This window comes from Coffea arabica, chromosome 7c, assembly GCF_036785885.1.
Source record: "Coffea arabica cultivar ET-39 chromosome 7c, Coffea Arabica ET-39 HiFi, whole genome shotgun sequence".
NCBI classification, from domain to species: Eukaryota; Viridiplantae; Streptophyta; class Magnoliopsida; order Gentianales; family Rubiaceae; genus Coffea; species Coffea arabica.
This window is the reverse complement of record NC_092322.1, coordinates 15,408,234-15,433,218: the sequence shown is the minus strand read 5'-3', so window position 1 is coordinate 15,433,218 and position 24,985 is coordinate 15,408,234. Positions and strand designations below refer to the sequence as shown.

The 24,985-nt window shown below is 34.3% G+C and overlaps 3 protein-coding genes across 5 annotated transcripts; 2 read left to right on the top strand and 1 right to left on the bottom strand.

Annotated features, from left to right (window-relative positions):
- Positions 1-1,158: 1,158 nt before the first annotated feature.
- On the top strand, positions 1,159-3,417 carry LOC113699283 (cytochrome P450 81Q32-like). The gene is made up of 2 exons (XM_027219535.2): positions 1,159-2,595; positions 2,683-3,417. The coding sequence occupies exons 1-2, from the start codon at positions 1,723-1,725 to the stop codon at positions 3,286-3,288; spliced, it is 1,479 nt and encodes a 492-aa protein (XP_027075336.1). The 5' UTR covers positions 1,159-1,722; the 3' UTR covers positions 3,289-3,417.
- Positions 3,418-10,632: 7,215 nt separating this feature from the next.
- On the top strand, positions 10,633-12,538 carry LOC113698475 (NAD(P)H-quinone oxidoreductase subunit O, chloroplastic). Of its 3 annotated transcripts, none has more exons than XM_027218306.2 (6): positions 10,633-10,945; positions 11,033-11,088; positions 11,181-11,248; positions 11,390-11,455; positions 11,563-11,604; positions 12,004-12,023. In XM_027218306.2, coding segments are annotated over exons 1-6 (492 nt in total). In that variant the 5' UTR covers positions 10,633-10,686; the 3' UTR covers positions 12,005-12,023. The 3 variants fall into 3 exon arrangements, with proteins under 3 accessions (XP_027074107.1, XP_071912758.1, XP_027074106.1); XM_072056657.1 differs by having other exon boundaries at positions 10,634-10,945; positions 11,208-11,248; XM_027218305.2 differs by lacking the exon at positions 11,181-11,248 and adding an exon at positions 12,275-12,538 and having other exon boundaries at positions 10,653-10,945; positions 12,004-12,063.
- A 1,106-nt stretch (positions 12,539-13,644) lies between these two features.
- On the bottom strand, positions 13,645-20,737 carry LOC113698620 (uncharacterized). Its single transcript, XM_027218500.2, has 4 exons — positions 20,345-20,737; positions 20,122-20,227; positions 17,739-17,950; positions 13,645-15,074 (listed from the first exon to the last, which is right to left on the bottom strand). The coding sequence occupies exons 1-4, from the start codon at positions 20,531-20,533 to the stop codon at positions 13,962-13,964; spliced, it is 1,620 nt and encodes a 539-aa protein (XP_027074301.1). The 5' UTR covers positions 20,534-20,737; the 3' UTR covers positions 13,645-13,961.
- Between the last annotated feature and the right edge of the window lie 4,248 nt (positions 20,738-24,985).

Below are 24,985 nucleotides of genomic sequence, written 5' to 3'. Positions count from 1 at the left end.
TTGCAACCAAAATTTTGCCAAAAATTAAATAGTTAAATATCAACACATCATCAAGTCAATATTCACTGTAATTTCACAATCAAAGCCTATAAAAATAATCAAATAAAAGTTATTTGAATAAAATCCAATAGAATGAGACAAATGTGTCTGAGAAAAAAGTGTTATTGTGTTATTTGAATAAAATCCAATAGAATACAATCACTAAGTCATTATTGCATTTTTTTTCGAGAAAAAAGTGTTATTGTATTATGTGTAATTAGGAATTTAGTATAAATGTATTAGTAAATTTAGCATAATTAATTAATAATTTCTATTAGTAGACATGTATAATTATTAGCATAATTGATAATATTAATTATATTATATATACTAATATACATTATATAATACCTATAACTAATAATATCATTATTATAAGTTTATAACTAATTAAATGAAATATATTATATACACGTGTATATATAAATTTAATTTTTTTAATGGGTGGCTGGGCGGGAATATACTCCCTCATCCCCTACGGCCCTACCCCATTTTTCAACCGCAGGGGAGAAAAATATCCCCCAGCCCTACCCCACCCCACGCCCTGATTGCCATCCCTAAAAAAGATTGCATGTTCTGCAGTGTTAAACATCTGCACTTGATTTGCTTGATAAATTAGTCTTAAAATTACTGCCATATATCAACACAAACACACACCAATTAACCAGTACAAAATCTAAAAATGTCCTCCTCCAATGCTTCTCGTCCGCAAAGCTGGCTTTGGCAATGTTGATGCTGGTTCACTCCTGGAACTGGTCTATTTTTTTGGTTGTTAATCTATCACATTGTGGGGACTTAGAAAGCTACGTTGTTTGGACTTTGGACCATGCATTCATTTCTCAAGTGACCACCCCAAGCAAGTAAGAGCCACGAAGTACTTTGCGATGGCACCATGATTGAGCTAGACTGCTACAGGATGGAATCACTCTCTTTCCTTTTTTTATGGGAAATATTGTAGTGCAGTCGAAGTCCGAATGTTCAATGATGAAATTAAGCTTCGTACGTAATTTGACAATCATTGGGCCATGGCGGCTACCGGTCTCGTGTTACACCCCAAAGTGTACCATCACGTTACATTCTTTATTTTGACCATGAGTATCCTTCTCTATCTATTGACAAGAATAGGAACGTTTCTCCTCTCCCTTCTACTCACAAATCCTTCTCAAAGAAAAAATTTCTCTTCTTTCAAATCACACATATTCTATGTATCTTATGCTAACACACCACCCTTAGAGATGAAAAAAGAGAGAAAATGCATGACCAGAAAAAAAAAATGAAAAGAAAAGAAACACAAGGACACCAGTTAAACTTTCACTATATATACCTCTTTTGATGCTGGATTCTTGCATCAGTGGCTTCAAACTAGTCCACTAGCTGTTGCAGGTTGTCTTTGCTTCAAACCCCTATAGTATCCGCTGGGCTCAGTGCAGACCCCTTCTTCCTGGGGTCAAACTTCACGAAGAGTAACGATCATCCCCAAGTCGACACATCATAAGACTTGCAATCTCCGTCGAACTTTGCTGAAGAAGGAGGTAGAAATGAAGAAAATTCTTCGAAATAGATAAGTCCTGTTCTGATTTGCAATCTCCAAGGTAGTCAAGTGTATGGTCAGTAGTATATACAGAGAGCGATTAGAAGCCCTATACATAACATTATCTTTAGAGCTTAAGAATAGAATTGAGGATGGAAGTTGTCTGGGTATACACAGTAATTTCATCTTTTCTCATTTTTCTTAGTTTAAGCTTTCTTTCAAAGCGGTTCCGAAACCTCCCACCAAGCCCAGTACCAGCTCTTCCAATAATAGGCCATCTCCGCCTCCTGAAACCGCCTCTCCATAGAACCTTCTACAGCCTCTCCCAGAAATATGGCCCCGTAATTTCCCTCCAGTTCGGGAGCCGCCTAGTAGTGGTGGTATCATCTCCTTCGGCAGTGGAGGAATGCTTCACCAAGAACGATGTGATCCTCGCCAACCGGCCTCGCTTTGTCATAGGAAAATATTTTGGGTACAACCACACCAACATGGTCGGTTCCCCGTATGGCGACCATTGGCGGAATCTTCGCCGTCTGGGTTCGGTGGAAATATTTTCGGCCAGTCGTTTGAATATGTTCTTGTCCGTCAGGAAAGATGAGATCAGGCGGTTGCTTCTGAAACTGGCTCAAAACACCCGCCATGATTTTGCTAAGGTCGAACTGCAATCCAGATTATCTGAGCTTTCTTTGAACATTATTATGAGGATGGTGGCCGGAAAGAGATATTTCGGCGAGGAAGATGACAACGACGAAGCAAGGCAGTTTCGCGGGCTCATTAAACAGGTGTTTAAACATAGTGGTTTAGCAAACCTGGGAGATTTCCTACCGCTGTTAAGGTGGATCGATTATGGAAGCTTTGAGAAGAGCTTGACGAAGATTTTCACCAAATTCGACGCGTTCTTGGAAGGCTTACTTGAAGAGCATCGCCGTAACAAGAATAGTAATACAATGATTGATCATCTGCTTTCTTTGCAGGAATCGCAGCCAGAATACTACACAGACCAAATCATCAAAGGGATTATAGTGGTAAGTGAATAATCTTTCACTTTTAGTCATGGCTCACGGTTGAATTGGAAATTCCATACAATTGAACTACTGGTATGCTATTGGTAGGTCATGCTGACGGCTGGAACAGACACTTCATCAGTGACTTTAGAATGGGCCTTGTCTCTCCTGCTCAACCATCCCGAGGTGCTAGAGAAAGCTCGAGCTGAATTGGATGCTCAAGTAGGGACTGATCGATTGATCGAAGAACATGATCTATCCAATCTTCCCTGTCTTCACAACATCATTTCAGAAACACTCCGATTGTACCCAGCAGCGCCATTGTTAGTGCCACACGAGTCGTCTGATGACTGTAAAATTGGAGGATACAATATTCCGCGAGGCACAATCTTGCTAGTTAGTGCATGGGCAGTTCACAGGGATCCAAATGTTTGGGATGATCCGACAAGCTTCAAGCCCGAGAGATTTGAAGGCTTGCAAGTTGAGCCATCGAAGCTGATTCCATTTGGGATGGGAAGGAGATCATGTCCTGGTTCTGGCCTAGCACAGCGGGTTGTTGGTTTGGCCTTGGGATCTCTAATTCAGTGTTTTGATTGGCAAAGAATTGGTGGGGAGGAGATTGATATGGCTGAAGGGACGGGAATGTCCATGCCAAAAGCCAAGCCACTAGAAGCCATGTGCAAAGCACGTCACGTGGTTAACAGGATTGTTTAATCAACGATTATTTTCTGTTGTTTGATTGTAGTTTATGCATGTTTTCTGTAAGTAAATAAATATGTATTGTTGAATTCAGGATTAAAAGTTAACTTGTCTGAGAAGGTTACTCAGAAGTTTTGACATAAATTATGATTGATCATCTATCATCTTTGTATTAATGCTGTTATTTTAACTAGAAAGCTGCGTAATTTTGTTTAATTTGATTGTTTACTTGATTATCCATTTAAGGTTCTTGGCATATTGGAAAACGTTAATGATCATATCAACGAATACTTTCAGATTTACAGGATAATTCATGTTCATAAGTTGTGAATGACAGTTTAAATCTTGGGTGTTTTTCCTTGAGGTGGGATTTTGCTGAAAACAAGATCGAGAACAATAGCCTAAATGGCTAAGGCATGAGCTTCAATCAGGAAGGGGTTATAAGATTGTGATGGATTATGAAGAAGGAGCTTCTTGATGTTGAATTTTGTCATTGATGTCTGGAATTGTTTCAATTTCAGGCTCAGAGGCTTGTTTCTGCAGAAAGCCAAATACCAGTCTATCCATTTTCCGCTGTAGTTGGACAAGATGAGATGAAATTATGCTTCTTGTTGAATGTGATTGATCCTAAAATTGGCAGTGTAGTGATAATAGGTGATAGAGGAACAGGGAAGTCGAAGACTGTCAGGTCACTGGGGGATTTACTTCCTGAAATTCAAAGTTGTTGCTGGTGATTCATACAATTTGGATTCAAAAGTTCCAGAACTGATGGGTATTGAAGTCCGAGAGAAAATCTCTTAAGGTCAGGAGCTGTCTATTACGTTAACCAAAATCAGCATGGTTGATCTGCCATTAGGTGCTACAGAAGATAAGAGTCTGTGGAACAATTGAGCCAGGTCTTCTAGCAAAAGCTAACAGAGGACATTGCCAGAGTCATCCCAAATTGCTCGAGACACCTTCTCCGAAAGGACCGATCGACTCTGGCTTACTTGTAGTTATAGGACTCCTTTGCTGTAATTTTTGTTGTACTTTGTAGACCGGTTGTTGCATTCTTTTTTTTCCTTGAATGTTACCTTACAGAGGATGAAAAGCCAAGCTGTTCCTGTAGTGGCTTTAACCCTCGATAAATGATTGGTTAAATTACTTATGACCCTCGTGTGATTTTATATAATGCCAGATGACCCTCCTAAGGTTTTAAAATAGCCACGTAACCTTCTATAATTTTTTATAAAGTGAAAAATTGATGGAATGCACAATTAATTATGGCATTTGGGCACTCTAAAAGCACATGTGATAAAATATTCATTTCCATATGACCCTTTTATGATTTGTATAAATATCCACTTTATTGTCCATAATTTTTGTATTCATTCACATAATCCTCCTATACTTTTATATAAGGTAGTTAAATCGTTGATTGATTTAACATTTAAGTAGGAGCATTATTGATAATTCAATTAATAACATTACATAGGTTATTTTTCATCAAATTTCCTCTTTACATGAAACCATAGGAGGGTAAAATGGAAGTTTTGAAACATTCGAGGAGTCATATGACAATAGACGATTGCAGGAGGTTATATGAAATTTACCTTAAATAATTTGTGGGGCTCCTTCTAGAGTTCAAGTCGAAGGAAATGTCATTCAAGCAGGTTTCTAACTTCCCACAATGATTTTAAATTCGAACTAGATTGTGAATCGGAAACCTTTCGATTTGTAATTCGATCGATTTAAAGATTTAATAGTTTTTTAAATTTTATTTTAGTATTAAAATTTTTGAATAGAATTAAAATATTTATTTTAGAAAATAAATACTTAATAAAAATTGGTTGAATCTCCCAATTTTTACTGATTCAACCAGTTCTTGACTGAGTTTAACTTCATTTGATTTTTTGGATTTTTTATTGAACCAAATTGGAGGCATGATCGGTTTGCAGTTCAACTGGTCAATACAGCCGATCCAATCCGGTTTTCAAAACGTTGGCTTCTTTAGCAGTATAGCACATACTACAAATCTACAATATATCTTATATTTACTTATGAATCTTTTCTGTTATATTTGGTTGGTCTTATTTGCAAAGGTTTGTGCTCTATACATACTTCAGTCACGGTGTAACGAAAATCAAAAGGCATGATTTGAAAATATGGTTTTGCTGCCTCCACTGTGGTTGTGAAAAGTTGAAAGATCAAAATTAGCTTTGCCGGTTTGCTGAAGGCCTTGTTTTTCGCTTTCTTATTTTGTCATCTAGAGATATTTTAGTCTAAAATTGTTAATATGGTAGACTGAATCTTTCCTTATCAAGGAAATGATGGTGTATTTCGGTAGATGATTCTCTCCCTAGCATCACCACAAGTGCATATTAATCAAAGCAACAGAAGATGCAAACCAACTACTCTGCCAAAAGAGTTTTAAAACTTTATTTGGATGTAAATCAAGGGATCCCTTGACCTACATTCTAAAAATTCAGGTTTTCTTGAAAAGTTCGCCGGTGGGTGCGTGGGCATCGATATGGGCTGGTGGTGATTTAGTCCCCTTCGAGTTTTTCTTTGATTTTTTTAGGTTCCCCCTCCCCCTAATATAGAATAGGAATAGATCTAAAATAGATTCTATAGTATCCGGAAAAAAAAAAAAAAAAGGACAGAAGATACTACAAGTTCTTTTGTAGAAAGCACCTGCTCAAGTGGCACAATTGGTGAGAATTCCTTCATGATTACCAGTTTTGAATGTATAAAACGATGTAGGAACTGGCAGAACAGATGTAAATATTAACAAGACAAATGTACTTGCAAACACAATTACATGGATAATGTTTTCCTGTGAAACTTATTACATTTTTAAAGCTCTCTCAACATTTTCATTTTCCACCATGCATAATTCAAAAGGGAAGATATTACCTTTGAATTGTCCCTGAGAAATGTCCACAAGAATTATCGAGAAATCTATCCTAGCTGGTGCTGCTTCTGTTTTGTAATTTCTGTATATAGAGAGGGTGGGGGAATAAGGAAGTTCGAAAGAGAAGAAGGCAATGGGGATTAATCAAACATTGCTGTAGAAGGAGAAAAGAATGCAAGATGGATGTTGGTTGATTATGCTGAGGAACATGTATGAGAAAGCAAAATTAGGAGTAGCTCGAATTTTTTTTTTTCCCTTGCTTCTTCTTTGACTTGAAAAAGAAAGAGCTTTCTATGCTGCAAAATTTATAAGGGTAAAAAATAAAAAAATCCCCTATAATAAACTTAATATATAGAAAAGTCCCCCGTAGTTTCAAAATATACAACACGATACCCCGTACTTTGAACTAAATTGTAAATGTGACGAAATCCGTTAAAATTAACGGAAATGGATGAAATGACCATAATGCCCTGATAGAATTAAGCATAAGACAGATCAAAAAAATCATTTGTTTTATTCTCTAGATAAAAAGAATTGAGGGTTAAGGAGTAGAATAGGTATATTTGTTAAAAATTAGGTATAAATTTTTTTTTTAGGTTCCAATAAGTCATTTTCGTTAAATTTAACGGATTTCATCATCTTTACAATTTAGTTCAAAGTACGGAGTGTCGTGTTGTATATTTTGAAACTATAAAGGGCTTTCTTGTATATTAGGTTTATCACAGGGAACTTTTTTTATAATTTACCGAATTTATAATGATGGACATTTTGAAAATGTCGTGATTTATTATAAAACAATACATTGAGAAAAATAATAATTTTCACGTGTAGTAGTGGTATCATTTTGTCTGTCTCCATAAACATATCTAATGGTACATCTATTTCCCAATGTCATAATTGACATTCGATTTTCAACATTTGATGTCAAAGTAGAGACATTTTTGGGAGATGTCTTTGGGAATAAAAAAAAAAAAAAAGAAGATTTTGTTTAACAATCCAAACTGTTGCAATTTCAACCAAATATCAGAACCGAAGGTAAATATGAAATGACCCTCTAATTTGTAGTAGAGTGTCAATTGAGTCCTTCAACAGTAGCCTTTGTTTCCTTTATCGTGTAGACTCTTACTTGGACAATTTCTTCTTTCACATTATTTTCCATTTTTTCTTCTTCCTCATCTGAATATGGTCATCTTAACGTTTGATAGCTTTGCAAATTGCAATTAATATTTATTCCTATATTTGGTGGTTTTAGACAATGTAGATACTAATAGAGTAAATTTTATATATGTGTACTAGGGAGGGACAGCCCGCGCGACGTGCGGGAATTTGGTGCTTGTGATTTAAGATAATTAATAATTATTGTTTAATATTTTGTAGTATAGGAACTGAAATATGATGATTTTATCATGTAATTTTAATAAAAAAAATCATAAGTTACATAGTGAGTCAATAAAAATAATGTGCAATAAGACATCTTTATCGTTATACTATATAAGAATCCGTTGTGATCAAAGGTTATGTTTGAATTTCAACTGCAAAGATAAGGGTAATTTGAAAATGTAAGAATGTTTGAAGTGCAATTGAAAAGTATCCAAAGGTCTCTTCTAAAACTTATCCAAGATGATAAAACATTTTAAAGTATCAATTGGACCCTTCATCTCTCGAATCTATATATGTTCGTGAAAGATCCCTCAAGCAATGCTTCTGATTTCTCCCTCGACTTAAACTCAACCTGAATTATCAAGTCATGTTTATCCATCAATCACTTTGCGTCCAATCTAATCTAAAATAATTTTATTGTTTACTAACTATTTATATAATTTGGTGGGTATAATACAACTTAATCACATGTTTCTTACAGAGATAATAATGCCCCAAAATGATAGATAGATAAGAAACTTAACTGATTTTTTTCAAAATTTTGTAGAAACTATTCAGATTTGGTGTTTTTTGCTAGAGGTATTTCTTTATAATTTCATACATAAGTTCAAATCTGCATAATTGTTAAAGATCTGAATTGAAGCTATCTTGATTATAAAAAATTGATGCAAATAATATTTTCTAAATTTGAAATTATAGAAAATGGTAAGTAAAATCAGAAGAAATTCCTCATATGAATTCGAATTACAAACTATAGGTAGAAACTGTTTAATGATATTTTCCAATGTTTACTTGTATAAGTATCCAATATAACATCTCTACTTAATTGACTCGTTTGAACTATGGATAATAGTTCCTTCAATTAAATCAAGAAATATTATTTATAATTGTACAACATACAATTATGAGTAAATGAATTAATACAATGCAATCAAAATGGTGCTGTAGCTAAAGCATTTAAACTCATCAAGTTTCACTACAAATTCTTTTATAGAGTATAAAAAAATAAATTTTTTGTATTTGAAACTATATAAACAATATAATACAAGAACGAGATCATAACACGGAAAGCAAATAGAGTACAAATGACATCTTAGTACTATGTAGCATGATTAATTTTCTGTTTTAGTTTCAATGAAGTACAAAATTCTAAGTTAATAAATTTTACAATCATAGCATTCCCAATTAAAATAAATAAAAGCTGAATTCCAAATCATATTACATGAAAAAATAACTACTTGAACCATAACTGCTGGAATGTAGTCAACAGATCCCTGGAGTCAAGAATAATAAAAGAAAATTCATGAGAAATAAGGTTATTTGACTTAAATAAAGAGATAATACCTTGGCTAAGGAGGAGAAGATGATAAAATTACTTTTCTGATTATTTTAGAAAGTGACAACATTATCTCAAATTGTATTTTGACCAGAGACAGAATCTTGGGAATCTACTAAGAAAAACAATATAATTAGTCAGTTTTTGGAATTAGAAGTATCAAAAGGCAAACTATATGGAGTTTTTGAATAAACCAATCATCAGAAAAAAAACTACAATCGAAGAAAACAAACCCAAAAAAAACTACAATCGAAGAAGATAAACCCAAAAAACTCATCTCAATTTAAAAGAAAAGTTATGGATTCCACAAAATATTTAATAGCCATAATAAAATCAAAGAGGTGAAACAGAAAAAGAAGAAAGGGTATCGGCTAAACATGGGGACATAAATATGATAATGATTATTCAGATAATAACTAAGTTAATTAATTTTAATTAAAATCAAATTATGTAAACATCCAATTAATTCCTTAACAGATGAGAAAGGTTTCAGGAAATTGGAAAGCTTGGATGTTAGTATAATAAATGATTAAAAAGACTTTTATGTAATTCTATCAAAATACAAGTTTTATTCAGTTGTACTTGATACTCAACTTACACCAAGCATTATAACATACCAAACCTATCCCTAACCTTAAACGTCTGAAAGGTTATATAAGTAATTATAGTGAAATTAAACCTATAATGACTTGTACTCAATGTTCCAATTATTCTTCAAACACTCTCACATTCCCAAAATAGCCTCATCCCTGCGGTTGAAATCTAGTTTTAAACTCGTTCTTATATAGTATACTATTACGGTTGGATATATAGTATATACAAAATTTGAATTTCAAATTTAAATTCAGATTATGTGTCATGCATCTAATGGTGAAAGCGTATACACTGTCAGTATATAAAAAATTAATCCATATTAATACTACTATTGATATTCATAACATGAATTTACACTATCATAATAGGAAAAATTAATTTGTGTACTTTACAATCTATATATATATATATGTATAGAGACACACACACACGCACACATATATATGTGTATATGAAACTTATTATTTCAATTAAGTAATTTCTCTCTCCTAGGTATCATGCCTAATTAGAGTCTTTAGAGAGAACTAATGGGTCAATGAATACATGGGTTTTACCCATTTTTGCATCTAATTCTTTTCCAACCAACTTATTTACAATTTCTCTCACTTTTGACAGCCTTTATCTTATTTGATAAATGTGAATTATTCTTTTTATCCATATATGATAAATTGGCTTACAGTTAATGCAATTGTCACATTGATAAACTTATTAACTTTGATAAACAGTAATAAATCATTCATACAAAAATAGATTATTATATTTTTGCTTTTGTCTTGAATTGAAAATGAATATGAGTCGGTGTATAATCATATTTATGATAAAATTTAATTACTATCTCAAAGAACACCTGTTATTTCTTTTTTTTTTTTGAATTATACCATTTAATGACTGTTATCACATCATAATAAATTTACATATAAAAGTTTTTAAAGACTAATTAGTAGTTAAATATTTGGAGTATAATAATTTTTTGATAAAAATATAAATAATTTATATAAAACATTGTTATTGAATTATTTAAGCCTTACGTTTATTTATAATTAATCACAATAAAAAAAATTTCCATGCTAATGCACAAGCAAAATACTAGTCGCATATTATAAAGGTAATTTAGCGCCAACCAACAGATTTTTGGTCTTCTCTTGAAATCTGACCGTTGGTCTTCTCCCTCCCTTATCTATAGGGGGGTCACTGAAGCAGAATCAATTGAATGCATTTTCTTCTTTTTCTTTCTTCTATGGCTTTCTCAGCAACCTTTTCGAAGAGCTCATTTTCATACATTTCTACACTTCTACACTCGCCAGCAAGAAGAATCCCATTTCGAATACGAGTAGTTAAAGCTGAAAAATCGGCCGAACCCGCAAGTGATCAGAAGCTTACAGAGACAAAAACTCAAGAAATTTCTACCAATTCTCAACGTGCATCATCCACGAGTCCTCCTCCTAAGCCCAAAAAGCCTGTATATTCAAGTGAGTTAACCGATCAAAATCTTGTAAAATTACTGGATTATGTGTAAAGAATAGTTCAAATTTAGTTGTGCAAACTCTTTCTGGCAGTGAAAAAGGGGCAGATTGTGAGAGTGGATAAGGAGAAGTACCTTAATAGTATCAATGTAAGTGTTTCTGTTTCTTCAGTTTCTCCAATAAATTCAGTTCTAGTAATAGATTCGCTTTTATTTTTGGATATATCAATTACAAAAATTAGATTCAGCAATGCAATGCTGAACTACAGAAAACCTCATTTGGCTATGGAAAAGCTGACATGAATGTAAGGTATCCCATCTCAGGTTAGAAATTTATGAGCAAAGGACCAGCAGATTGTTGATGTCTTGTCTTCCAGGATAAAATGCTGTTTTCTAGTTTCTTGTCTATCAGGAGGTATAATCTGCTAACTGTTATTGCTTCAAATTTCAGTACTTATCTGTTGGACATCCACCTTATTATAAAGGTTTGGACTACATATATGAAGATAGGGGGGAGGTATTATCTTCATTCTGCTACATAATTCTTAATAAATATGGAATACAATGAGGCTGCAGTACACTGATTTCAGGTGTCCTGTTGCCTATTTTACCACCTCTTTTTAGGTGCTGGACATTCGGATATTTGAGACAGGAGAGTATGCGCTGGTAAGTACAGCTTTTTGCATCTCTCATTAATTTTGGACTAGCCCTGGTTTGAAATTACAACATTCAATCTAACATGACAAACTTAGAAGAATGTCTCTTCATAATGAATTAAAACTGAAGAATTGTTTTGCTTAGTCATCATCCAGTGCAAAATTCGCATGATTCTTCTGAAACTTAGTAATATAAGGTTGAAAGAGCTTTCAGATAATCCATTCCACCTCCATTGCTAAAAGAAATGATTTATGACGTAGAGAAATCAGTAGAGGAAAGATATTACATCTCAAACCGCGATTTTCTGTTTCATGAACAAAAAAGGTATGAGAATTAAGAATGAAAAGCATATACTCTTTACTTTTGACTAGTAGAAACCTGCTCATGAACAAATATTTGCTTAAGCAGATTGGATGGGTTGGAATACCAACTGCACCAGCTTGGCTTCCAACAGACATGCTTATCAAGGTAGCATTTCACATTTTTAACTCTTTTCTTAGCATGGTTTTTTAAGCATAGTGGAAGGTTTTTCAGTACCTTGTGTAAATACCTTGGTGCACTTAACTTTTACTGACAATTGCAGAACTTTGCAGTAGTATATTCGGATATGGTTTTTGCATTTTGTGTTGTCTTTTTAACATTTTTTTAAGTCTTGATTTATGGTTATGCATTCTTGCAGTCCGATAAGCTAGATTATGAAAGAATGTAAGGATTCAGAGGCACAGCCAGAGAAATGGTGATCTTAATACTTCAAAACTAGGAGAGGATACCATGTTTTGAAGCACATGTGAATTTTACAGGCTCTTGCTTTCTTACTAGTCATTGTAGCTTAACGTAATATTGCAGTGACCGTAAACCAAATTATCTGCTTTGAGACTGTGGCTTTGATTTGTGGTCATTGAATGGCTTTATCAGGAGAAGAAAATGCTTCCAATTGAAAACATTTTCATGGAGGGTATAAACAACATTTAGAATATGCCATATTTCATTTACTTTTGAAACGAAAGATTACAGTTATCAGGACAAAAAAAGTCCTTCAAGCTGAAAGAACTCTTATAGAGGGTATAAACTAGGATATGTTGTACCTCATTTGCTTTTGAAACCATAGAATTATAGTGGTATTGCAGCAGCAAAGGATGAAATGTATTAGGTTGCAGAGTCGCATTATTTATGTCAAGCAGAAAAAATCATTTCATATACAGTTTTGTTAAGCAAACCACATAGTTCTAGAACAGAAAGAGTACATTTTTTATTTAAAAAAAATAAAAAAGAAAATTGACGGCCGTCATGCAAGAAGCAGCAACATCATCTAGTGGCATTGAAAAAATATGAAGTACTTAGATGTACTCTGAACTTAAAGCAGAAAAAATTTTTGCAGTAGCAATGACTGATGTATGAGTGTGAGCCCTACTTTTGATTATCTGCCATAGCAATGCAGAACCACTGAGGCATGTAGTGTTGATTCTTTTTCTTTTTGCTTTTAGTTGCCAAGTTTTCTACCAAATAAATTCATCAGCTCTGAACATCCTCAAAGTCCCAAATTTGGATTAGCTGTTTTTGGAAGTGTTTTTAAAAAATTTTACTGTAACAGAGTTTTTAGAGTATATTTTGAAATATTTTTAGAAAATATATTGAAATATTTAAGAGTAGTAGAGTTTTCAAAATATATTTTGGAATATTGTTTAAAACAAATTTAGACTACTTTTTAGATTTTTTTTTAAAAATTTTTATAATTTTTGAAAAACTAATTTTTGAAAAACTGAAGGATCCAAACAGAGGTGTTTAGCTCACTCGTATTTGTAAGTTGGCTCAAAAAGAATTCAGTGAAGACAGTTACAAGCATATCTTTCGCAAGGTATACCTGCGGAAGCATATACAAAGTCAGCTTTAAGCCGTAACCAGCTGTAGATTTTATAAACTGTCCATATGGTACAATCGCAGATTAAAATGCATCATGAATAGAAAGAATATAATTCAGGATAGGATAAACAATTGAAAAAATGGGGTTTACAGAATAAATATCAAGTTAATCATGTACAAATCACAAGGTGCTGAGAAATACGCTAACTTTTGAATAATTCAAATCAAGTATACTAAAAACAAATGCACTTACAACATAAAGAGGAAGGAAACTGGGTAGTTGCAGAAGGTATACTACCAAAACAATTCCATGTATATGTATATATGTATCTGTTTCTCTTGTCAAGCACAATGGCATCTGAATCTTGAAACAATGGAGAATGCCAAAGGAGCCAGAATTGCAACGTGTACACAACTTCTGCTGCCTTTGAGAGAGAAGCATAAATTCAATGGTCTGAATTACAGAGAGAATTTAAAATCCACCATGATACTCAGAAGACTTGGATTTAGAATCTTCTCCTGGAGCATTTATTGGCATGCATAAGCTCCACTAAGGATGGGAGAGGCTGAGGTACTGATACATTCATGGACCTATAAAAGTTCCTCAAACTTTGACTAAAGCTCTTTGACGATCCAATTGGTGAATCAGAAGCACGTTTTCTTCTTTGTGTTGACTCGCTTATTTTCCTGTCTTCTTCCTCTCTGCTTTCCTCAAATGACTTTCTGCATTCCACTTCAACAACTTCCACTTGCCTAAGTGAAGTATCTTCACTTGTTTTCTGTGAAGAATCATCTTCTGTAACCGTTTCCTTCTCATGCTTGAAGATAGAATCTTGAATTCCAGCCCTTGGTTTTCCAAATAATGTGACAGATGGTCTTTTGCTTGGGGGAGACAAATTTAATAATCTTCTGTGGCTTGTTGATGCTAGCATTGATTGGGGCTGGGTTTCCAAATCATCTTTACTAGGTATTTCAATAATAGGCAAACAACCCAAACTTGGTGTGGTTTCCGGAGCTGAAGAATCCTCCAGAGTGATATTCAGGAGTTTTGAGAAGGAATTATCTGAAGCAGTTCGAGCATTGAAGCAATGCCTTTTTACATAATCTAGTTCTATGGCCCTGCAACTAGGTGTTGTTGAGACAACCCATTTTGGTGCTAGTAGCTGCAAAGCCCAATCTAGTTCTTCCCTGGATGAGTGTATCGAGTAACACACATGCCAAACACCAGAAATATCTCTTACAGCCTGATCATGTATTCTCTTTCTTCGATTTTCAGCCTCTGAATATCCTTCCTCACATGCATACCACTGTGCAGAAGGACGTAAAACTAGAGGCTCATGTTGAAAATTAGCACGTGCCTCGGCAATCTTGGCTTCTGCTCTTTCACAAAGTTTGGGAAATCCGTCAAATATCTGGAAACGTGAAGATGAATCTTGTGACAGAATTTCAGGAACTGTAAGTTCTAGAGCCTGATAACATCCAGGATTTTGCACTTTATCAACATATATCTTGCAGCCAAATGTTTGAGATATATACACCAAAATTTCTTCCTGGCCTAGAAGGTCACAGGTCAGATACACTCTGGGTGCATCAGGGTGCTTCCATATACAATTTATGACCTGTGTGATTGCAAGACTTGAACAATTAAATGAGCTTATACTTGAGTGCAAAAATACAATGACGTAAAGCAGTTTGATCTGGCATTTGTAAATTCAATGACATGCAAGTCATCCAATCCAACTAGCAGCACACAGACAGAAAGCAAAGTCTTACATCTATTGCTGAAGCCCTTTGATATACTTATATGGCTGATATCCTAGGCAAGAAAAGAAAACATATGAAGCAGATTAGACAGAGTTTAAGATCCAAGAGTGCTCAAATGCTCTTCTTCTAAAATTTTTTATTCAGTATAATAGCTACTTTACTATCCACAGCTTTGGCTCCCCTTCATCACTTCCCTCCGAAACTTGAGAAAGAAATCACCGAAAAATAATTAAGGAAGCAGAAAAATTCTGAAAAAACCAGACTCTTCTCCACAACCACAAAACCTTCTATTCAGGAGAAAGCATAGATATCAGTAAACTTCTCCGCCAGCTATTATTACACTTGCATGTATGTTTCAGGTAAAGGAGCATCCTCCCTGATCTTAAAGTTTTCCAGTTTTCCATACTCAAATGCTCTGCAAACTACGTGTTAAACAGTTACATGTATATTTTGGCTAAAGGAGCATCCTCTCTCAACTTCAAATTTCTGGTTTTCAGTACTCAAATAGTCTGTAAACCGTGTATTTTTCAGATAAGGAGCATAGTCTGTCATGTCCAAATTTTGTGGTTTTCCATGCTCATAGACTGTAACCCATGTATGACTTTACTATTGCATCTACAGTAACAATTGTCATTAATCTGTTTCAGCTTCTTAGAATAGTTTAGAAAGACAAACTAGCTAATAGGAAACAGTATCCCATACTTTTGAGTAACTATGTTGCAAATGAACATAAGATTTCTCCATAAAATCATGGTATTAATCAAAAACAAAGTAACATTCCCTTAGCTTTCTTAAAAAAAGATGCGACAATTCAGAACATGCTGTACCCCTCTTAAATTCAAACTAGCAGTCTGTATTGCTGAAGGAACTGCAAAAGGCAAAAGCACATACTGGCATTTTGATATCCCAATCTTTACAGCAACAAAGCCAGATCCAAGATACCAAAGCTTAAAGTGCCAGAGGGCAAAAGCCTTGCAAGAAGATTAAAATTCCTGAGTAGAACTAAGTTCCCGTTTTACATGTGAGGGAATATCCCAAGATGATGTAATCTGGTACATAGTAGTTCTTTCACGTGTTGGGTTTAAATAACCAACCATTTTAGATACACATTAACTGGACTAGAATCTCAAATTCTTCATATACACTTCATCTGATGCCTCCACTGCCAAAGTCTATGAGTTTCCTAGTACATTCATAAGACACTTCACCAAAATGCTACTGGAGGTCTGCCTCAAAATGATTTAGATAGATCCACCTCTACCATGTGGAAACTGCTCCTCATACCATTTAAGCAGGGGCATAGAAATCTGACCTCCACAAAGTAATTCAACTGACTACCAATGTTTGTATCAAGGGTCTACAAGGATCACAACTCTTTTTACAGCAATGATGCTTACCCAGAAATGCTGGGACGTGACTCTACCAAGCTTTACTTGACCCAAAATTCCCCCCCTTCATGCACCTGCTAGGTGATATTAATCAAGGAGAGGCAGCATATTTCGTTTTTACATTGATTGTTTTTCCCTGCAACTCAAGGCCTACAAACTTGACATGCATCAGCAGTACTCTTCCAATTTCTTACCTAACTTTGTTTGCTCTCCCTTCACCACTGTTCATGGAAATAATCATTAAATGAACTTTTCCCCAAAAGTTTCATTTCTCAAGTGGTGCCAAATGCTACCTACATGACTCACCTGTGAAATAAATACCTAAAAGTCCTAACTCCCAAAGAAAGGGACACCAAAAAGAAATAATGCAATAAAAAAGAATCTTGGGTTTTCAACTCTAAGGCATATTGTTTATTAAGATGATCAAATAGATCAAACTCTTCATACGGAGCATTCCTAGTTGAGTCGACTTATTCAGGAAAAGCAATTTGACTCTCAATCTAACCCTAACAGAACGTAAATAGGCTTCAGATTAATGACTATGACTTACAAAGTGTATCAATTGAATAGGATTACCCCATTTCAAAAAAAAGAAGGTCCTACTTTGTCCTTTTCTGCTAGTGCCAAAACCATATCAATTTGTACTTGATGAAAAGTCCAATAACTAGATTATTCCAGTTGCAATATTATACGTAACAAAAAGTTAAGCCACCAGTATCTAGTCTACATGTTCATTACATATTCATTCCATTTATAGTAGTTAACATAGAGATTCGACATGTCTCCACTTCTTTCTTGAAATAATTACATTCTCAGAGTCTTAATCAATATCTACGAAAAGTCAACCTAGAACATCCATCTGAAATAGATTCACACATAAGAAGCTATTGGCTTAAGACATATTACACATATTACATATCTACATAAGACCAGATATACCAACTCCCTAACAATATACCACGTATAACCATTGATTGATAATACCCAATCCAAATAGCAATAGAAAGAATAGATTGGCGGTAGAATTTTGACGTTTGAAATCCTATTGCTAGAATGATCTGTATTTGACAAAAGCAGCACAACGAGTTCAAGCTGTTCTAGGATAAGAATCGATAAGAAGAATGTATGAACCTGCTGGATTGCTGATTGCCTGCTTGGCATTTTCAAGGAAAACCTACCAAATGTGCAGTCTAAGAATACATAATCCAATTGACACATGGGTTCTTTCCCTTTCTTTCCTAGGAACTTCTCCGGTAAGCTTTGCAAGCACTCGGGTGTAAGTCTGCAATCCCCTGTATGTAGAATGTTACCAAATCTGCCTTCAAAAAGAAACATCACAGCTCCTGAAATTCAAAAACCACATTCAAACACAATCACCATCGTGAATAGGCTCAGGTCCTAATATCAAATACTGAAGGAACAAAGAAAAATGAAACTTGTATTGGGCCAACCAGCAAGAAAAAATAAATATAACAAAGACACATGATAATAAGAAAATTCCAGCTCCAATTAGTTAAAGCCAGCACAGAGTGTTAATAAAATATCTGGAATGTGATTCAAAAAACAGCTCCAGAACTTGATGTTTTCATACAACAGAAGCTATCTACCTACGAATCATCAAAAAAGAAACATATCTGAACTCAGACCCATTGATAGGAGAATTTAAAGGTCAAAGGATTGAAGAAGATAGTAAAAGAACTGAAATCTTCCAACCACTACTGTATTGTCACAAATCCAAGATAGAAATAGCCCCTCTCTTTGTGTGTGTGTGTAAAGCATGCATGTCATGGAAATGCTTCCAAAGCGAAAAATGGAAATTTTGGTGCAGGCTCAGCTAGGCTCAGCTGTTAATGATGCAGGAAATCAACAAAGACAACAGCAAATAAATTCTTAATTTCCAGGACTTACAACTCAGCCCTTGGAGTTTAACCAAACACATACACCCGCAGCCCCCCTCCCAAGGGAAGATTAACTCGGGCCTATTCGACGATGCTAAACCCCAGAGACAACGCATACATCGTCGTCATCTGAAAAATTTTATGCAAAGAAACTAGAAGCCAGTGAGCAACACATCAGCCAAATGTCAGAAAACCTTACTTACAAAACCTCTCACAGAGAAAGACTAAGATCAGAGTCCCCAGAGGTCTCTAGAAACAACAAAAAATGTTCTCCAATTGCTGTTCTAATAACAATGCCAAAATTTCCTTCCCAATGTTTGTTCTTCTTTCCAAAGATTATGACCTTCCTACTACAAACTTACTAAGCATGGTGAATAAGCACCAAAGACCAAAAAGGAAAAAGAAACTAGCTAAAGAAGCACACAACGGATTATTTTATAGCAGAATAAGTTTCTAAAGCAACAAATAAAAAAGCAGTGGATCTTAGTTTTAGCTTGAAGCAAGCTAATTTCACTATTCAAGAACTTTAGCAGCCCCTTGGTTCAGATGCAACTTTAAGTTATAAAGGTAAAGAAGATTTCCATTTGTGTTAAAGAGGTGGATGTGAGCTCTGTAATATTTGGCCATTAAATTTTCCAGTTAGAAAGTTTGGCAGCTAAGAGAACGATCAGAAAATTAAAGATGAATGAAACTTGCCGAAGCTGCCATTTTTCTTCACTTTCATTCTGAAAGCAGTCAATAACTGAAGATTCTTATTTATGTGGAACTTCTCTTCAAACCGATTTATCCACTTTGTCCCACTCACCAACCCACAGAGAGGCCAGAATAATAAAATCAAATCACCCCTCCCTCTTTATTGTTCTCCCTCCCACCTATCCAAATGCCAACTTCGCTCTCCCTTTAAGCGTCTCTTTGTTGTCTTTCACATTTCATCCAAGTATTGTTAACCAAGTTTGCAATAGAATGATAACTTTTCACTGCTCCTCTTTCCTTGTAAGTTCCTCTCCCCACCCTTCCCTCCTTTTATAGTGTATATCATTTGTTCCCAAGTTCTTCCCTGAATTTTCTTTAATATTTCTCTTACTGGTTAATCAAACCCTGGAAATTTGAGGATGACATAGATTACAGAAAAGCCAGAACAAAAACTCCTTTTTCGTTTATGACCTTGATCTCACAAGTTAGCTAAACTTAGTTTGTTTTATGCATCAAAGGATAGGTATCTCCTTCACAAAATATCAACTTGGCTTGTCAACCAGGTTTAAAGTAATCTAGAATTAAAGCAGGAACTAAAACCCCCAAATCACCAAAATGAATTCATCTGAACGAGTAACAATTATACAAGCAAAAACCCAAACAATTGCTAATTAAACTAGCTACTAACACATTAAAACCCCTCAATCACAGATAATTCAAATAATTGCTCCTGTGCCAGAGATAATCAGCCATCTCTCATTTGAAGCATAATTTCTAAAACAACAATACCATAAAAATAGTAATTTTCATTGGAACGAGCATCAGATTATCAGCAAAATGACAAACCAAAACAGAAAATGATCATGAAAGCAAATAAAAGGCAAAAAACCCAGAAGTTCTAGAAGAAAAGAAGATTGACTCACCTGGACAATGATTTGCATCAAAAGCAGTCACCGCAAAATCGCCATCCGGATCATCAATAACAAGTGTTTTACCAACCTCAATTCCCACAAAAACCCCATCATCAAGCTGCCATAAACAAAATTTAATTGAATTTGAATAAAAAAAATCTCTGCAACTAAACAAAATAAAATTTTCCCAACAACAAAAACTGCCCCCCCCCCAAAAAAAAAAAGATGAACCAACCTGTGGATAATACTGGAGAACAAGGGCCTTGGTGAGAACAGTAGAATAGATGGGGTAAGAAGCATGGGTGAGAATTCCTTGACAATGGTCCTTGTGGGCATGTGTGAGGAAATGATGCCTTTTTCTCTTTGAATTTGGAGAAAATGTATCCACTGAAAATGGGAGCCCTCTTGGCATTTCTATTGGCATCTCTCTATGTGTACTATTTTCACACACAACACACACTGGAGAAGAATAACAATCCCAATTCCCAGAAATTAGGGATTTCAGATGTGTGTTTTTGTGCGTGTTTTTTGTGTGTGACTGAGGAAAGGGAGACTTGTTGGGAGGAGGATTTTGAACGAGTTTCTATATAGAAAGGGGTGGGAAAATTCTTGTGTAAGATTTGGGCACAGATGGGGTACAGTCGGCTACATGCAATGAAGTTGCAACTGGTTTGGCAGTAGCCAGTAGGGCCGCAAATCTTAAACCGACTTGGAGTTTGCAAAATTACAATTGCCTCCCATGAGATATGGCATAATTATTAGGGTTAATTTCACTTTGCAACCCTAGTTACTATGCTCATATAGCACTTTGCACCCTCAACTATTAATTTCAGCACTTAACTACTTTGAGGTTTAATTTTGTTGCAACCTATTACAATTGAACAAACTCCGGCAAGTGAAAGTCGATTCGATCGACCATGGATTAAGAAAATGACATTTTCATCCCTTGTGTACTCCTTGTGTTATAGGTTGATTGTTGATCTGTGACCAACATACAACCAACACGTATAATTTGTACGATTTGGTGATAGAAAAATAATATGAAAAAAGTGAACATTTATCAGAAATGCATTGATTTTCCTAGTTCTAACTATCTCAAATGTACGTACATACATACAGAATCAAGTTATCAAATCATTTCTATACCCACAACGCCTTCAAGTAGTACTACGAAATTGATACAAAAAGTTATACAATAACATCGTAAACCTTTAAAGCCATGTTTGTTGGGTGTGAAATAATAGGGAAAAAATTTGAGGACTTAATTTGACAACATGGAGGGTACGATATCAAGTTTAAACTGATTAAAATAGTACTACATTCAACTGCTATCCCTGATTTGGATGGTAGTGCTAAACTGAGGGAATATGTCCAAGACGTTTGTGATAGTTGTGATTCCATCAATAAAAACAAACTAATAACAAACTAGCCATGTCCAAATGGTAGTTGTGATTCCATCAATAAAAAAATTTTAAAACTTGTTAACATAAAAACTAAAAGTAAAAATTAAATAGTAAAAATATTCGATTAAGTTCGATTAGGCTAATTAGGATAGCATTTTGAAGCTTAAGCTTGACTACATTTGCTACTTGAATTTGAACTCGATAAAATCTAGTCAACTTGAGGTTTTTTTCGAGCCAAGCATTGAGTTAGTCGCGAGTAGATTGATTCACTTACACTCCTAATTACAACTTTCCCTATTACGCTCTTGTTACAGTATTTATTCGACTAACATATCTCGTGCAATATTGGATAAAAATCCAAGTTTAAAAATATCTCTCTTGATGGGATGCTTGTCACAATAAAAAAGTTATGTGACATAGTATAACATAAGAATGTGTAACAGAAACATGAAACTATTTTGGTGGTGGCGCCAATAAAATGAGAAAAAAAACATCTCATTTAATTTAGCAGCGGCTGAAGGGTTTGTTTACATGGGATGGGACACAGTTTCTGATGCAATAGTTATAAGTTTAAAATGTATAATCTTTTTTTTTTCATCTAGATTATGTACTACTTGACAACGGGAATTGTCATCTCTCCTTCATCACTAGCCCACGCTTTCTAATACATCATAAGATATTTCGCAATACACTCTCCTGTTGTTTAACAATACTCTGTTTTCTATAGAATGATAGCCACTATTATTGTAATTAATAAAACTGGGTCGTGGTTTTAGCAGTATGGGAAAAAGATTTTGTCGCCATTGAGTTTGATTTTTTGGATTTTGAGAAGCCAAAATTTGATGGAGAAGGAGCATTTCTCCGTGTTTTTTGTTTTTTATTGAGAAAATTGACAGCAGCACAAGTTTTAGGATGGACTTGAATTCAACAATTTTCAGCAAAGAAAAATGTAATTTTGGGACCCAAATTTGATATATGAGCACTTTTAATCCCCAAACTTTGGATAAAACAAATTTGGTAACCAAATTTTTAATTTTTGAGCACATTTACCACCCTTGACAAATTTTTTCCAAATTACAACCTAAAAGAATCACATGATAGTTACACCTCTGGCAACTATTGCATAAAAAAATGCCAAAAAAAGGGTAAAATATCCTTCTAACACTAAGGCCCTATTTGATAACCCAATTCAGTACGTAAACTTAATGGATTCAGATAATAATATATTCAGACCGTTTAATAACCAAAAATTGAATATCTGAATTAATTAAATGGCACTAAATTTTCTAGACAAAACTTACTCCCAAAATTAAGTGAGAAATTATTCACTTATTACTGAATATAATATGTACTCAAATATATTAGATTTAATATTTAATAATTCAATGACTTAATGGATTCAAACTTCAAATTTCAAATTTCAGATTTCAGCTCAGTTTTATCAAACGTATTCTAGGATAATTATACAGTATGTTAAAAGTGGTCTTTACCACAAAAATGTCATTAGACTGACAAAATCGCTGGGAGAAACAGGCCGTTGTCAAATCAATTTCGTACAACGTCAAAGGGAAAATAAAGAAAGAAAAAAGAGGGTAGAAAAAAGGGGCAACCGGCTCACGTGTGGAGATAAGGGCAAATGTCTCACATGGCAGCAATTTAAATGCATATATTAACCCACTAGGTAAGGTTAATTGAAGCATGGATAATTGCTCATATATGTTCGACCCAATGGTTGACAACCCATTTGGTACTAAAGCATGAACCGGTTATCGCACTTCGATAGAAGAAAGCAAAATTTGATGGCATATGCCTCGAGACATGTGCAATTTGCTGGCTCCCATTCTTCAATGAATGACTATGCTTGCAATTGAGGCCCTTGTTGGTGGTGTTTTATCATTTATTGCATGTTTACATTCTGTATAGGCCATGGGTATTGGTGGACACACATTGAGTTTAGCAGTAATTATTTAGTGTTAAAGTGGGTTGCATGTTACCAACCATTTTATTTGTTCTTTTAAGTAGTGTAAGGACTTGATTTGGTAATCAACATTCTAGTATGGCTTTATCATTCAAATTTTGATGTAAAACAAGCAAAATTAGATGCCCAAAAATCAAATAGACAAATCGTACTTGTAATTGTCATTAGAAGTATAACCAGTGGGCCTAAATTTAATGCCATGTAATGGCTAAAATCAAAATGGAGTTAGTCAAACAATTTGAATTTTATATTTGTTTACCCTAATTGTTTGAATTTCGGATCAATATGGCTGACAACCTAATTAAAATAGGGTAACTCAAGATAGGGTTACCAATCTTGGATTGAGTCATTTCCGGATTAGTAACCCAAGTTATCTAGTGTTTGGTTGGGAATTAGGTAAAATAGGATTGCTATTATAATGACTAAAGTCCCCCTTATTTTGCAGTTTCTTCCTAATAAGGTTAATTTACCATTTTTAATATTTATAACATTTATTAAAATTATAAATTAAATCAAGGATTTTAATATATACAAACTAATAATTGTCACTCAAGGGTTTTAATATATCCCCTTATTGACGTCGTCATTCACATAACCCAATTGATAGGATTTTTTTTATTTATTTGGATTGTGGTTGACAAAATAAGTTTAGTAAGGGCAATTTAGTTCAAGGGCAATTTAGTTGCACTACTATGATGTTAATACATGTAAAGTTAAAAAAAATGTATATGTATAATTCACGTAATAGGCAGTATGCGTATGTATAGTTCACAAGGGCAAATTATTCCAAATATAGTATTTTGGCAATGAGGGGATATTCCGAATTAATAATCCAAGCTATCTAGTATTTGGTTGGTTTTGAGTTAGATAGGATATATTTAAAAACAATGCTATAATGTGTTTCGTTGGGAATTAGGTAAAATGGGATTGCTATTATAATGACCAAAGTCCCCCCTTATTTTGCAGTTTCTTCCTAATGTGGTTAATTTACCATTTTTAATATTTATAACCTTAATTAAAATTATAAATTAAATCAAGGATTTTAATTATATACAAACTAATAATTGTCACTCAAGGGTTTTAATATATCCCCTTGTTGACGTCGTCATTCACAGAACCCAATTGATAGGATTTTTTATTTATTTGGATTGTGGTTGACAAAATAATTTCGGTAAGGGCAATTTAGTTCAAGGGCAATATAGTTGCACTACTATGATGTTAATACATGTAAAGTAGTTTAAAAAATAAATGTATATGTATAATTCACGTAATAGGCAATATGCATAGGTATAATTCACAAGGGCAAATTAGTCCAAATATAGTATTTTGGCAATGGCGGGATATTCTTTTTTAAATCACTAACCCTATCAATTGGCTACCGATCTTGCTTCTTACTTGCATTATATTATACAATTAATTAATTAAATTCCATTACTCTTGGTGTCTATTCCGTGTTACTTCTTTATTCCATGTATACTTGTTAATCTCTACTAAC

Coding starts and splice junctions, on each gene's coding strand:
- LOC113698475 (XM_027218305.2), top strand. CDS start 10,687: ATGCATTTTCTTCTTTTTCTTTCTTCTATGGCTTTCTCAGCAACCTTT. Junction 10,946..11,032: donor CAAAAAGCCTGTATATTCAA/GTGAGTTAACCG, acceptor TCTTTCTGGCAG/TGAAAAAGGGGCAGATTGTG. Junction 11,089..11,389: donor AGTACCTTAATAGTATCAAT/GTAAGTGTTTCT, acceptor TTCAAATTTCAG/TACTTATCTGTTGGACATCC.
- LOC113699283 (XM_027219535.2), top strand. CDS start 1,723: ATGGAAGTTGTCTGGGTATACACAGTAATTTCATCTTTTCTCATTTTT. Junction 2,596..2,682: donor TCATCAAAGGGATTATAGTG/GTAAGTGAATAA, acceptor TGCTATTGGTAG/GTCATGCTGACGGCTGGAAC.
- LOC113698620 (XM_027218500.2), bottom strand. CDS start 20,533: ATGCCAATAGAAATGCCAAGAGGGCTCCCATTTTCAGTGGATACATTT. Junction 20,228..20,344: donor TTCTCCAGTATTATCCACAG/GTTGGTTCATCT, acceptor TGTTTATGGCAG/CTTGATGATGGGGTTTTTGT. Junction 15,075..17,738: donor GGCAATCAGCAATCCAGCAG/GTTCATACATTC, acceptor GCAATCACACAG/GTCATAAATTGTATATGGAA.